Genomic DNA, 15,302 nt, shown 5'->3' on the forward strand with positions numbered 1-15,302 from the left:
GTACGGACCGGCTCCCGCTCACTGGCTGAGCGAGGCGCGGGAGCAACGCCGAGGCTTGCGATCCCGTTGCCGGTCCCCGGTCCGGTACGGGGGCAACACTGAGGGTTGCGATCCGTTGCCGGACACGGAAAAAAGACAAAAAAAAAAAGAAACTGTAAAGTGAGACCACAAAGACACGTGAAGGGTGGTGGGACATCTGCTGTCAAGAAAAAGGAGAAGTGCATGATACCCAATTTGTCAATGTCACCAGCATGGTCCCCAATGGAAGAGGCATGACATCAAAGCACTGAGGCAGAAAAGGCCTCAGGATAACAAAGGACAACACTGCTAGAGGCAAACATACCTTTGCCCAATTTCTGTGATCAGATTTCATTCATAAAAACAATCTTCTGAATCATAATTTGGTCTCCTAAGTGGATCCAGCTACCAAGGATGAGACTGTTCTGAGAGACTGAACAATGGCAGGCTTTCAGCCGGACAGTGCTCCTGAATTTAATAAACTGGCACACTGCCACACAAATCAGTCTGGCATGTGCTTCATTTCTGAATCTAAGTGGAGGCCAGCCCCACCCAAGAGGCAGCCATCGGGGAGACCTGGTCTTCCGACACTGGCACACACTGCCCACTGGCCTACCCGGCCAGAAGCTTCTGCTCTGACAGGTCAACTTCATAACTGTTCATCACAAACAAAATAATAGAAACAGTAAGAGATATATCCAAAGGCTACATTTTAGTCTGGCCAGGCTTGGTTGCGTGTCTCAGCAGAGAATGGTTCCTTCTCAAAGTTCAAAACCCAGCATACACACCTTGGTTAGATTGTTCTGATAGATGGTGTTCAGGCGGCTCACATAGGCATCCCGCTTTTCCTTTATAACACTGCAATGAAAGTTTAGTCAGTACTCAGAAACAGGATTTTCCTCTTTCAGTAACTAAGGCATCTGTCCCTGAACACCTCAGAGCACAGAATCATAGACTGTCAAAAAGAGTCCGAGTGAGTGTGTGTCTCTGAAGACAGCCGTCCCTTCCCTGTCTCCATCTGCTTCCACCTAAGCTAAGACCCTTACTCCACTCCAGGGAGAATGCTCACCTGGCATCCTCTTTCTGCAAAGAAGACAAGGATTGCTGCTTTGGCCCAGTGCCACTTAAATATTTGTTAAATAAATGAATTTGCTCAAACTTTTTCCAAACTTGATGGCTTCAAAAATTTATGGCATGGGCCGGCCCCATGGCGCACTCAGGAGAGTGCGGCACTGGGAGTGCAGCAACGCTCCCGCTGCAGGTTCGGATCCTATATAGGAATGGCTGGTGCGCTCACTGGCTGAGCGCGGTGCGGGCGACACCACACCAAGGGTTGCGATCCCCTTACCGGTCACGAAAAAGACAAAAAAAAAAAAATTTATGGCAGCTTTTTGAAAAGTTAAACATAGAATTGCCATGAGACCCAGCAATTCCACTTCTAGACATAGACCCAAAAGAACTGGACACAGAGACTTGAACAGATACTTGTATACTAATGTTCACAGCAGCATTGTTCACAATAGCCAAAAGGTGGAAACAGCCCAAAAATTCATTGACAGATGAATGGACAAAGAAAATGTGGTGAATCCACACAAGGAAATATACCACTTTAAAAAGGAATGAAGTTTTGATACATGCCACAACATGGACAAACCTTAAAAATGTTATTATGCTAAGTGAAATAAACCAGACATAAAGGCATAATTATTGTATAATTCCACTTACATGAAGTACCTAGACTAGGCAAATTCACACAGACAGAAAGTAGAATAGAGGTACCATGTGCTGAAGGAGAGGAGAATGAAGAACTACTGTTTAATGGGTAGTTTCTGTTTGGCATGGTGGAAAAGTTCTGGAAATGGACAGTAGTGATGGTTGTACAACAATGTAAATGTACTTAATGCCACTAAATTGCACACTTAAAAATGGTTAAAATGGTAAATTTTATGTTATATATATTTTACCACAATACCTCCTCCAAAAAAAGTTTATGGCTCACTTGGTTGTGAAAGAAAAATATCTAATTTGTAAATTAAACCCTCCCGCATTCACACTTACCTCCAATTAAATTTACCCTCACAACTTTGAAAGCCATAATCAACATGATCGTGCATGAATTCAGAGTGGACAGCTGTGTTCCACATTACCTGTAAAAAAAAAAAAAAAAAAAAAAAAAGTACCCCAAATAGTAGTACATGAGTCCTGAGGGAAGACAGAAATCATGAATGAATGGTAACTATGTAATAGCAGGTAAAAATACTGACCTTTAAATTAAAAACAAAATTAAACATTTTAAGAGAAAGTTTGTTAGAGTACGGTTCTGATAACACCAAAATCCAGGGTTCCATCCCTGTACCAGCCAGCCACCAAAAATTAAGTAAGGTAAGGCAAAATAAAATAAAAATAAAAGAGAAAGTTCAGAAATATGACCAGATAGATTTTATAGTGAGGCTTCTGAAATGTTGGGGATATTTACTTCTACTGTTTAATTACCTAGCTTACAAACGCTGTAAAAGCAGATTATAGGTCCCATAGTCCTTCCTTTAAAACATTATTGCATACATTCTCTTCTGAAGTTTTAGATTTCTTTAAGCCCTGCCCTTTTATGATTTAGTTTCAGGAAATGGAATTACATCTGTAATTTTACAGGAAAGTGACTTAGAAAAAGCTATAAATAAAGTTGAGGACTGAAATTTTTATGAGAATGAAATCCTATTAGGTATTCAGTAACTGAGAACATGCTCTTGGTAAGGATTATGTAACTCGACAACTGGGACTCAAAGATTCAATGCATCTATTGCAGAACGTAGCCTAGAATCTGTAAAGGTCTTGATGGTAACTGATAACTGAACTCAAATTGGTATCCAGAACTCTAGATCCATTTTTTTTCTTTTTTGTCCTTTTTGAGACCGGCCACACCGCACCCAGCCAGTGAGCGCTGTGAGTGCACCAGTCATCCCTGTACAGGATCCGAACCCGCGGCGGGCCAGCGCCGCACTCTCCCGAGTGCGCCACGGGCTCGGCCCTCTAGATCCATTTTTTTTTTTGTCTTTTTCCATGTCCGGCAACGGATCGCAACCCTCAGTGTTGCCCCCGTACCGGACCGGGGACCGGCAACAGAATCGCAACCCTCGGTGTTGCTCCTGCGCCTCGCTCAGCCAGTGAGCGGGAACCGGTCCGCATGTGGGATCCAAACCCTTGGGCGGGAGCGCCGCCGTGCTTCCCAAGTGGCGCACTATCCAGTGCGCCACCGGGCCGGCCTAGATCCATTTTTGACAAGGCTTAGATGTCGGCTTTGTACCTTTTTAAAGGTGAATAAATTGATGACTCTGCTAGATTTTTTAATCAAGGTGAAATTCATGTAACAGAATTAACCACTTTATAAGCTAGATTCTCTATCTTAAATAATACATATGGAAGATTTATCAATACCACAAATAAATTATGCTATGTTAATAAACATTGCTTTACCTCGTATCATGAGGCAGCTTATTAATTTTACTTCCAATTCACATTATGTGTGACTCTATAGCACCAAACACCCTCTGGAGAGGGCACGTCTTCATGAACTGCATTGAGCTTGTAGGCTCAGACCCAGTCAGGGTTGTGGGGGCCAAGCAGGCCCATCCTTCTGGTTCTTTCTCTACTGCCGCTTCACTCTGCCTCTGGGGCAGGGGGAGTTACTCTGGGCTTCCATCTGTTCTACCTACTGAGAGTCAATTACCAACTGATCCTCAAGAATGCAAAGCGCTTTGAAATCAACAGAGCTCCATAAAAATGTAAGATAAATGTCTATCACATGTGATCAGAAAGAGTAAGTGAAACATAATATATGGGAACAAAATATCACAAATTCAGGTTATTGTGCAGAATTAGCTCAGTGGTATCTTTAAAATAATGAGGTAGCACCAATCAACACTGAATTTACTACCATAATTGGTTTAAACTACATAAAACCACTTTATAATTAACCTACATAATTCATATATCCATAATTGCATAATTCCAAACAGAACAGATTCCAAAAAGTAGGACTAAAAGGAAAGGAAATACACTACTTGAGGAAAAATGTCTCAGAGGAAAAAAGAAATCTTCCTAAGACAGAGAGAAAAAAATTTACCTATACTAGGGAACAGATTCAGAAAACCTTTCTGGAATTAATCTGAGGTGTGCATCACTGATAAGCTTAGGATATTTGCTTACAAGATAACAAAAAGCTGCCAATTTGAAACTCAATCTCACTAACAAAAGTTGATCAGTTTAGGATTGTAACATGTTTTGAAAGTACAATGAGTAAAATTATTTGCAACTATAAGCAAAAGGCAGCTTTGGAAGTAAAAGCTGCTGGGGTTTTTTCTCTTTGAATAAACTCATTCTTCACCCTTGACAATGTGACCTGCGCCACAGCTACTAAGACCAAACAATCAATAATGTGGTAAAGAGAATCCATGAGACTACAACACTTAATGGGAATACTTAAGAAGAGTCCATTCAACAATCTAGTTTGCTGGCTGGGTCTCCCTATTGAGAAAAAACTATCCTGTGGTGTAGATGACCAGTCTTAATTACTAGGCCCAGATATAATCTCACTCTCTCTGAACTAATAAACCAATGCATCATTTCATAAAACAATTCCTTGTGATGTCAGGTAATCAATTCACTGGTCTGTTTGATCACTCCTGAGTGAACCAATACACTTGAATTTCTGGACCAGCAAAGATGGTGACTACTTCCCACAAATGTATCCATATACTGTACCTAGGAATGCCATTCAAGCAACTTGATAAACTCAACCTTAGAGTGGCCCTGAGACACCCAAATTATATACATAATTTTTTTGTGTGTCCTTTTTGAGAGGCCGCACCGCGCTCAGCCAGTGAGCGCTGTGAACGCACCAGTCATCCCTATACAGGATCCGAACCCACGGCGGAGTGCCGCTGTGCTCCCAGCACCGCACTCTCCCGAGTGCGCCATGGGCTCGGCCCTATACATAATTTTTTTTTTCCTTTTTGTCTTTTTTCGTGACCGGTAATGGGATTGCAACCCTCAGTGTCGCGCCCGCACTGCACTCAACCAGTGAGCGGACCGGTCTCTATATGGGATCCGAACCCTGGGCGGGAGCGCCACTACACTCCCAAGCGCCGCACTCTATCGAGTGCGCCACCGGGCCATAATTTTTAAATGAATTATTTATAGGGAGATATATTTCTGTGTTTAAAACCAAAAACTACCACCAACAAAATAAAACAAACAAAAACCTACAGCAATCTTGACCCATCTTTCCGGGAGAAAGATGGTTCTAGTCTCCCTGAGAAAAACTGATTCAGAGATTGCACTGGAGCAGGTGACAGAGCCGATGGCTTGTGGCAAACCTCCTATACTCTGCACAGTCACCCAGGACACCGGCTAGGTGACCAGAGCCACGCATGGAAGAAACATCCATCTGGTGCCCTCATCTACTTACTAACTTGGTCACATCAACACTGAGAGTTGGATACAAACTTTACTTCCTGTCTGTACCTCCCCACCGAGGAAAAGTTATCCTGTGTAGATGGGTGGTGCTCTTCTTTCATGCCAAGACTACAGAGGTATTCTGATGGTCTCTGTTCCTGCTAGACCGTCAGAAGTTCAGGACCACTGTCTTCCAATCCCGGTTACGTGTCCATCACAGGAACTTGGTTGCTGTGAGAACTTACCACATGGTGAATGTTCAGGATGAATTTCTTTTGCATGCGTCATGTAGTTAGTGTCCAGGAGCTAGTATTTCTGAGGTTATCTCCCCAGCAGCCCTTCCTGTACTTCTTCCTAGCTGAAAATGCCACCCATTTGCCCAGTCTCTCCTATAGGGGTAGCTTAATCCTGACCAGGAGGACATAAAGCAATCTGCAGAGACACTGCAGGATGAGAACATCATGCCTGGAGCTATCTGTGGCTACCAGGTAGGGTCACTGTTGATTGTACACCCAGGATGGCAGAATGGCAAGGAGTTGGAAGCCAGGCTCCCTTCCGCTTCCTTAAGTGCCACACCAATCTCAGGAGCTGCCTATCTCCAGGCTTCCCCCGCCCCCGGTGGCTGGCCAGCATGGGGATCCCAACTCTTGACCTTGGTGCTATTAACAGCACTGTGCGCTAACCAAGTGAGTTAATGGCCAGCCCTCCCAGACTTCTTACTAAGTGACACTAAAGCCACTTTTAGTTGGGTTCTCAGTTATTTTTTGCAGAAAGAATTAACTGATATATTTAGAAACATCCTTATTCTGCACATGATTTACCACATAGAAAAATAAGTGTGGAAGGAAGGAAAAATAAAAATTCTACCTTTTTGGGTACACATCCAACATTCACCTAGGAAAAAAAAAAGGACATACTTTAAGAATATTGAACTCAAACCATCAAACAAACTTGCAAGCATCAAGCAAGGAGAATCCCTCTAGTTTTATGTCCCAGTGAACTAAATTCTTTAGTTACTTCCTATTTTCTGTTATAGAGTTGGAAAAGATAAGAACATTGTTTTCCTTATGTGATGAGGTAGAGAATTTTACTCATCAGCATTTTCTCAAGAAAAGCAGCCAAAGAGAGAAAAAAAAGGGCAATCAGACCATCTGAGCAGCTGTGTTAGATTTATGGGAAACTTACTATGAAGTATGTGGATAAACACTCACTATGGCCCATTAAAGGAAACCTCTAATGGAAATCTACATTATCCTCAGGGGCAAAGGACAATGGATCAAGCAGTGAGATTCATCTGTGCTATGAAGTCTTAAATATTTTCTAGAGGCAGACCACAAATTTGACCCAGCCTTTCAGCAGCCAATGCAAAAAGGAAAACACAAATAGTTGTAAGATTTCATCAAATAAAAACTAACCAGATACTTAGGAAAATAACTATTCATATTGGTAAGGCTAGAAATTCCTCCCAAGGGTCCTTATAAACAAGCTGCAAAGTACATCTTTACATACTCATTTTTGTGCATATCTATTGCCCTTTGATCAACTCCTAAAATTTCTTAAAAAAAAAAAAAAAAGGCTGAGTTAAATAGGACTCTCATTACAAGGCCTTGAGGGTAAGAAATTTAGACTTGACTGAATGGGTAACCATTGAATGTATGCTAGCAGAGGAGCTGCTTACAGAAGGAAAACTAGATTTATCTCACTTTTTTGAAGGGCAAATTATCAACCCTTATTGCCATCTAATGTGTATTTCAGATACCCTTTAACCTTATAAATACTGACTGGAAGACACCAATGATGTGTCTTGGACACCACACTGAAGTTATCATACTTAATCAACTGTGTATCCTTAAAAAAATCAGTACATTTGCTCATCCCTATTGGCACAGCCTAAAGACTGAACATTTAGACACTAATGAATACTCAACAAAAGCATAAATACAGTTATGCGCTGCCTCAGCTTTCAGTCGACAGATCATATACCACAGTGGCTATGACATATGGCCTAGCTAAGCAGTGGGCTATACCATCTCAGTTTGTGTAATACTCTATGATGTTCACAGAATGACAAAATCGCCTAAAGATGCATTTCTCGGAACATATCCTTGTCGTTAAGCAACTTAGAACTTGGGATGCTGAGCAACCATTAGTAAAGAAATGTGAGAAAACCTAAATACATTTAAATCTCTAAAAAATAACATTGATTTATGCTATGGTTTGAATATGTATGGGTTGTTCCCACCAAAACTCATGTTGAAGCTTGGTCCCCTATGTAGCAGTGTGGCAGTGTTAGGAGGTAGTATCTTTAGAGGTGGATGCGTTGTTAAGATGGATTAATGTCTTTCTCAGAAGACTGGTTTAGTTCTCGTAGCACTGGACTAGTTACTGCAAGCACGGGTTGTTATAAAGCAAGGCTGCCTCTTGTGTTTGGTCTTTTTTGCACATGTCCACTTCCCCTTCTGCTTCTCTGCCACGTTGTGATGCAGCATGTGGCCCTCACCAGGGGCCAAATAGGTGCTGTTGCCATGCTCTTGGACTTCCCAGTCTCCAGAATCGTGAGCTAAATAATCCTCTTTACTTTGTAAATTACCCAGTCTCAGGTATTCTCTTACAGCAACAGAAGCTGGACTAATAAAACTCATGACTACTTTGTAGGCATTTAGCTTAAAGAAGTAACCAAGATATAGAAAAGCTAAATGCACAAAGATGATTGTGTTATGTATAAATACATATTTGACTATAATCATTTCCTACTGTTCGTATATAGAAAAATACTTATGGAATAAAAGTGAAAAAAACAAGACCCAGTAGAAAACTACATCTTAAAAAATTAAAGATAAAAGATAATCTAAATAATGAAATATTTTTAATCTATCAGACTGGTAAAATTTTAAAAGATTGATTATAACCAGTGTTAGCAAGCACATCCTGTTTGGCCCAGCAATTCTACTTCTAGGAATGTACCCTAGAGAAATAATCACATATGCTCACGTGCCCAAAGATGCATGTATGTGGGTGTTTCCTGAAGCATGATCATAATAACTGGAGACAAGTTAACTATCTATCAGTAGGGAAGCATTAAATAAATTACTGTACATTGAGCCTGTGGAATACTCTGCATCTATTCAAAACGATACAGTAGATTTCTACATACTGTTATGGAAAGAGTTCTAAGATACAATATTGTATGACAAAACGAAAGTCGTAGAATAATATATATTCCACAATCCACTTCATATTTATATACATATGTATATATCTACATATGCATTTAAACGTAGTTTGGCACTATTTCAAACAGTCAACAGTGTTTCTCTGGGGAGGGAGAAAACTTTAATATTTTACTGTATGAGTACATGTTTCTTATCATGGGAATGTAGTCTTTCATTACTTGCTTTCACTTTTTTAGACAAAGAAATAAACCAAAATGACTTACTTGGGAAGTGGAATTTAGATGAGTGATTCTTCGATCCCTCTTGTCTATAATACAATTTTTTTTCTGTTATGAAAACAAATGCTTCTAGACATAATTCATATAAGGTGATTGTAGTTCTGCTGATCTTGACTGTAAGAAAACAGATTGGCTTTCCATGTGCTCCAAGAATACAAGCCTAGCTCTTAAAACAGAATGTTTTCTGGGAATCCTGTTGTGAAATCTGAACTACGCAGGTACTTGCCAAGGCACATGATATGACATGCTAGATTCAAAGAAACCTGCCCAAATCTCATTAATATCTCTAATCTTAATGAGATTTTGAAATTATCTTAATTTTAAAAATCTTAATGAGAGTTTGAAAGAGGCATTCTTATTGAAAACTAATCTTCTGTTCCTCTGGCTGTTCCAAATTCTGTTAACAGCATACCTGCTATGATTTCATTATAATCCTATTATTTGCTATTATTCTGCACTCAGGAATTATAAAGGAATGAGTTATGTTTCTAGTCTGAAGTTATCGGTTATTTGGGATTTTTTTTTTTTTTCCTGGAAAGAGACGGGTCATATACTGTCTAGTTTTGGACTTGGATTTTTTAAAAATTAGGTTATTCTACAATAAGGATTCTAAAGGCAACAGGAGCAGGAACTCCTGGGATTGAGGGAAGGGTGCAGAATTCAAGCCTAAGAAAATAATCAACACCTACATCATCACTACAAGCACACTATAGAGAAATTACTTTATACTAACAACTGGAATGCTTTATGGCTTTCTACCTAGACTGCCCTTCCATTTGACTAAGCTGAGGATATGTTATTTCCCAACCCCCAAGTACTTGACAAAGTTATGGGGACAGATGGAATGAACCATTTCTAAGAAAGGAGGTCAGTGCTTCATAAGTGGTAAGGGTGTTGGAGGCAGTCGGAATCCCTATGGGAAGAATAATCCCAGTCCCTTGGGGGGATCATTTTATCACCAGACGTGCCTTCTCAAGTTCATTTGGCAGGCAAAGCGCTTCCCAGACCCTTCACACCACACCTTTATGCCCTGTAGTTCACTGCTTAAATTCACTAAGAGGCTTTAACTAGGACAGGCTCCAAAACCAATTACCCCAAAGGCAGAGATGATTTCAGTATATTAAATAAATATACTCTGTCTATCCTTCAGTCTTCCCAGGGACCTTTTAAAAGCAGCTCAGGGCTGGCCAGTTAGCTCAGTTGGTTAGAGCGTGGTGCTGATAACACCGAGGTCTAGGGTACCATCCAGCCAGCTGCCAAAAAAGAAATAGGAAAAAAAAAAAAAATCAATAAAAGCAATTCAAGCTGTCATAAAGCACTACATGTTCTGAACCATGCTTGCATATCATCAATTTACTCCTGATACACATTTGAAGCTATTTTAAAGTTATTTAAGGCAATTAAAAGAAATGTTGTATGTAATATGCTTCTTCTAAGGGCCAAGATAGCCTGACTTTCTTACACTGATGCTGAGTGTATGACTAACTTTGGTTTATTTTTTAGAACGTTATGGCTTTTTGGCTTCTAAATTTTAACTTGCAGTCATTTGTTCATTCAGAAGTACTGATTAAGTACCCACTTGTGCTAGGTATTATGCAAGGCAAAGCACTGAATGGACACAGTCCCTCCTCTCACAGAGCCTACAGTCCTAGCCAGAGAGACACTCTGAGCCTATCCAAGATACCAACTCAAGGGACACTACAATTCCCTAAAATCATGGAGCCTTGGGCCAGAAATCAGAGAAGAGGGTGGTAGAAAATTGGGAGCTTGTGTCTGGCCGGAGAATCTGTGCTTCAGGGCCTGGGACAATGGTGGAAAGAAAGCCTGTGACCCTGAAATACTACTGTCCTGTTTTGACAGCTCCTGGAAATAGGCCTCCAGGAGTTCCCACTGCTTTTGGAAACCTAGTTACACTCCAGCGCAACATGACATCAGATGCCTCTTTGACTCGGAAGAGATGAAAAGCGCACGCAGTTACCTACAAAGCTGGGGAGGCCAGAAGTGAAGAACTCGTGTAGTCGTGCTCAGCCCTCCCCTCTGCCACTCCCTTCTCCCCCTTTGCTAGCTAGTGACGTGGGCATGAGGTCGTCAGAGGAAGCACAGCTCAGCCAGGTAGGAGTGCGACTCTCAGATCTCCCACTTTGTGGCTGTAGGTGGGTAAGTTTCCAAATCTTTCCAAGCTCAGTTTCTTATTCCATAAAATGAGAATTATAATACTTCCATTATAGAGATTTTGAGGAGGTTAGAGATAATGTATATAAATCACTATTTCTAATTTACAGTAACTTTTTTTTTCTTCCTGGTGGCTGGCTGGTACAGGGATCTGAACCCATGACCTTGGCTGTGCTCTAACCAACTGAACTAACCAGCCAGCCCTCTAATTTATGATATATCTGATGACACTGACACCTCTGAATTATTGCTGCAGCCTGCTGGCTCCCCTGTGCACAAAAGGCATATGGAAAAGCAAGGAGACAAATTACCTGGGGTCTCCCTATTACCTAGCAAAGGCAGTGTGCCTCCCAGACTGGGGCCCTAGTGTGATGGGTTCTCAGGGCTCTGGCTTCCCATAGGTGCACACAGTGGGTAAGACCCCAGCATTCAATACTTTCCACCTGGGAGATTCCCTCACAGGGTCTCTGTCCTCCAGGTGGGCATTAACCAACAATAAGCTGTAGGAAGAGACAAGATGCTTGCACTGGTCAGTAAACCCATCCTCAGAGAGACTCCTGTAACCCAGCCTCCCTTTCCAGACTAACAGTCCATTTCCGAGAGCTTCCCATTCCAACAAAACTGGTGTTCAGAATCTTTCTGTTCAGTGGGCTGTCACCATTGGCTCACGGTGAGTACAGAGACCCCTCCAAGTAGGGACAGAACATGTGCAGAGTCTGGTGAGACAAGTGGCAAAATTCTAGGGTTTCACCACTTTTCCTAGGGTTGGCCCCTTTTCTTTCAATTCTGCCTAGATAGGTTGATATGGATTGTGTCTCCCAAGTTTTATGTACTAGTAGCTTGGTCCCCTACTGTGACTGTTAAGAGGGTGGGAAATCCTATCATGATAATTAAAAGGTGGGGCCTAGAAGAGGTGATTAGATTGTAGGACCACACTGTAGTGAAGGGATTAGTAATGGTGGTCAGGGGTGTCGTTCTGAGGGCTTTAAAAGTAGAGTGTATGAGGAGCTATCCCTGCCCTCTCTGCTTTGCCATTCTTGCCATATGACACTCTGCACTGCTGTACAGTCACCTCACCAGATGCATTCTCTGGACTTTGGACTTCCCAGCCTCTGAACCTATAAGCAACAAATTTTGTTTTCTTATAGTTCACCCAGTTCCAGGTATTGTTATAAGCAACAGAAATGGACTAATACACAGGTAAAAACCTGACATTGCTGGCAGTAAAAACAGAACTTGGTTAATTTGCAACTGTATCTGCCAAGAATGTCACCTGTGCTATGTCACCTAATCATATATTTGATGCTGCTTATTCTGGAGTTTTCCTATACACCTTACAAAGCAGAATTTCAGCAAGATAACTGAAAGTTTAACTTTGTGGTGCTTTATTTCACTGAGTTACACTTAATTCTGAAATGAGAGTGATGTATGATTATCTTTCTTCCTTCCTCTGGTTTCCCTCACCAAAGAGTTGTCCAGTTTCTTCCCTCTGTCTTCCTTCTTTCAGCCTAAAATCTATTTGAAATCAGAATGAAAAAGAAGCATTTAGAAAACAGATGAGTCATCATTCACAAAGCAAAATATCAATTTGTCACCTCATTCTTTTAGCAACTATACATTGAGTACCTATTTTGTGGAAGACACTGTTCTAGGAGCCTAAAAAAAAAAAAATTGGTGACCAAAAGAGATAAAGTCCCTGTCTTTGTAGCATTTCAGTGTACATCAACAGTGACTAAACAAGCTGCCATATGAACACATTTAGCTCTGTCCCTGGCACATATTAAATGTTCAATATTCATGTGTCTATTTTCAAAGGCTTTTTCGTCTTAGATAAAGGTTAGTTCAGGGAGACATCAAGCTTGAGAAAAAAATTAAAGTGTTCTGTGCCAAGTGAGAAAATGAACCAATACATTTCCAAGAGGTATTAACAAAGGTTTGAACCAAAATTATTTTTGCTCAATACTTAAGCTAAACCCACTAGATTAACCTGAACATCCCAGTCCCTGCGATCATCAAACTTGAAAGGATTGTTACTCTGGGGCATCCAGGGGGACCTAGAAAGAGCGTTGTGAGACAAAACTCTTCTGGAATGTCAGCTCTCCCTACTACCTCATGTCCACTGCAGTGATATTTGGCTGGCTACTTCCTACCCCATACCCAACAAAGAAAAGGATCTGGGATCCCACATCCTATTTAATCTCTCATGTTGCAACACCCAGTGAATTAATGGTTATTAGTTGTGACTGGAATCCACTTACAAATGCTAAAGGTTATTAGTATTTCCAAATGATTCCTTCAATTTCACTCTACAAGAAAACTTTCTGTCCCTACTTTTCAAAGTACATTTTATAAAGAAAGAAAAACTAAGAGGTTCATAGGCAGTCCTTTTTTTTCTGGCCCTGCAGATTTAGGGGGTTTTGAGGTGGATGGCAAAGCAATATTGTACTAATACCTGTGCAAAAAATCAAACAATCAACAAGGCAAAACAAAAGCCAAATTTCAGCCAAAGTGTTTGCCTACTTCAAATAACCTCTTCCCTTATGACCATGCCTTTATTTGGCACTTATGAATATAGGTGGGCCCCATTTTATGAAATTCTAAACCCAAAAAACAAATTAAGGTAATTTTCTGGTTTTTGAGGGACATTTGTCAATACTGACAGAACTGATGACAGTTTCTTTTAACTGAGCTTCTTTTAGTAAATTACATCTAAAAATGTATGTTCAGCCTTACTGGGACACAGACATCATAATATTAAAGTACACACTGTCACCTCCAAGTTAGGGCATGATTTACATGTAGCTGAGTAATTGTTTTCTAGATGATAATAATCTACAGAGCAGCCTGTTTCTCAGGCCTCCTTCAAAACCCCCGCCTCTCCTGCGGGACTCTCCAGTTGGCGCTGTACAGCAGAGTTCACTGTGACTTGGTGGCCAAGAAGCCTCTTGCCACATGATCAACCCTTACTACCCAACACTCACTGGTGTGTACCGCATGCCAAAACCACAGGAACACGGATTCTCTTTACTGCACAGTCTGTACACTCAGCAAGAACACTAGAACATGAGCTCCCGCACGCCCTGGGGCCAAGAGAGCAGTAAGTCAGAAAGCACTTTTCCTCAAGCTGACTCCCCTCCCACCCACTGTCTGTGTAGGAGAGAAGTGAACCGCACAGATGAAGCTCCCAGAAGGCTCTAATTCACCTTGGCAATCTTTGTACTTCTCCTCCGTCTACATGTGATCATGAGAGAAGCACTGTATTTAGCTTTTTGGAGACTTCAGAAACTGAACTCAAAAGATGATCTTTGAATTATTTCAACCATCAGAAATGACTTAATCTCAGTGGGCAGCAAGGGATTACTTATCTTTAATGGAATTCTAGGGAAAAATAGATGATTTCTTTCAGTTTCCCATTTTTTTATTGCTTTTAAAAAATTTATCATTATACAACATAATTAATTTTCATGGCCCTTTACCAATTCCTCCTTTTCCCCACTCTCTCTCTCTCCCTTTCTTATCCCCTGGCAACTTCATTTCTGTTCACTTCTCTTAACAAGTTCAAAGAATTGTTGTGGGCGAGCCCGTGGCGCACTCGGGAGAGGGCAGCGCTGGGAGCGCACCAGCGCTCCTGCCGCGGGTTTGGATCCTATATAGGGATGACCGGTGCGCTCACAGCACTCACTGGCTGAGCGCGGTGCGGCCAGTCTCAAAAAGGACACACACACACACACAAAAAGAATTATTGTGATTGTTTTGGGCTTTTTTTTCCCTACTTATTTGTTTGTTTATTTTTATTAGCTCCCACATATTACTGAGAACATGAGGATTTCTCTTTCTGTGCCTGGCTTATTTCACTTAACATAATTTTCTCTAAGTTCATCCATGTTGTTGTGAATGGCAGAATTTCATTCTTTTTGCACCAGCGCTCCTGCCGCGGGTTTGGATCCTATATAGGGATGACCGGTGCGCTCACAGCGCTCACTGGCTGAGCGCGGTGCGGCCAGTCTCAAAAAGGACACACACACACACACAAAAAGAATTATTGTGATTGTTTTGGGCTTTTTTTCCCCTACTTATTTGTTTGTTTATTTTTATTAGCTCCCACATATTACTGAGAACATGAGGATTTCACACACACACACAAAAAGAATTATTGTGATTGTTTTGGGCTTTTTTTTCCCTACTTATTTGTTTGTTTATTTTTATTAGC

The 15,302-nt window shown here is 41.1% G+C and overlaps 1 protein-coding gene across 1 annotated transcript in view; it reads right to left on the minus strand.

Moving 5' to 3' along the window:
* The window catches only part of GSR (glutathione reductase), a gene marked incomplete at its 5' end in the record, with an annotated part of 28,477 nt that extends 22,114 nt beyond the window's left edge, over positions 1–6,363 (minus strand). Inside the window, 3 exons of the mRNA XM_008594018.1 lie at positions 807–876; positions 2,077–2,165; positions 6,337–6,363. Of these exons, the coding sequence (XP_008592240.1) occupies positions 807–876; positions 2,077–2,165; positions 6,337–6,363 (186 nt within the window). The remainder of the gene's footprint in view (positions 1–806; positions 877–2,076; positions 2,166–6,336) is intronic.
* Positions 6,364–15,302: the final 8,939 nt, after the last annotated feature.

This window comes from Galeopterus variegatus, unplaced genomic scaffold, assembly GCF_000696425.1.
Source record: "Galeopterus variegatus unplaced genomic scaffold, G_variegatus-3.0.2 Scaffold10010, whole genome shotgun sequence".
Classification (NCBI taxonomy): Eukaryota; Metazoa; Chordata; class Mammalia; order Dermoptera; family Cynocephalidae; genus Galeopterus; species Galeopterus variegatus.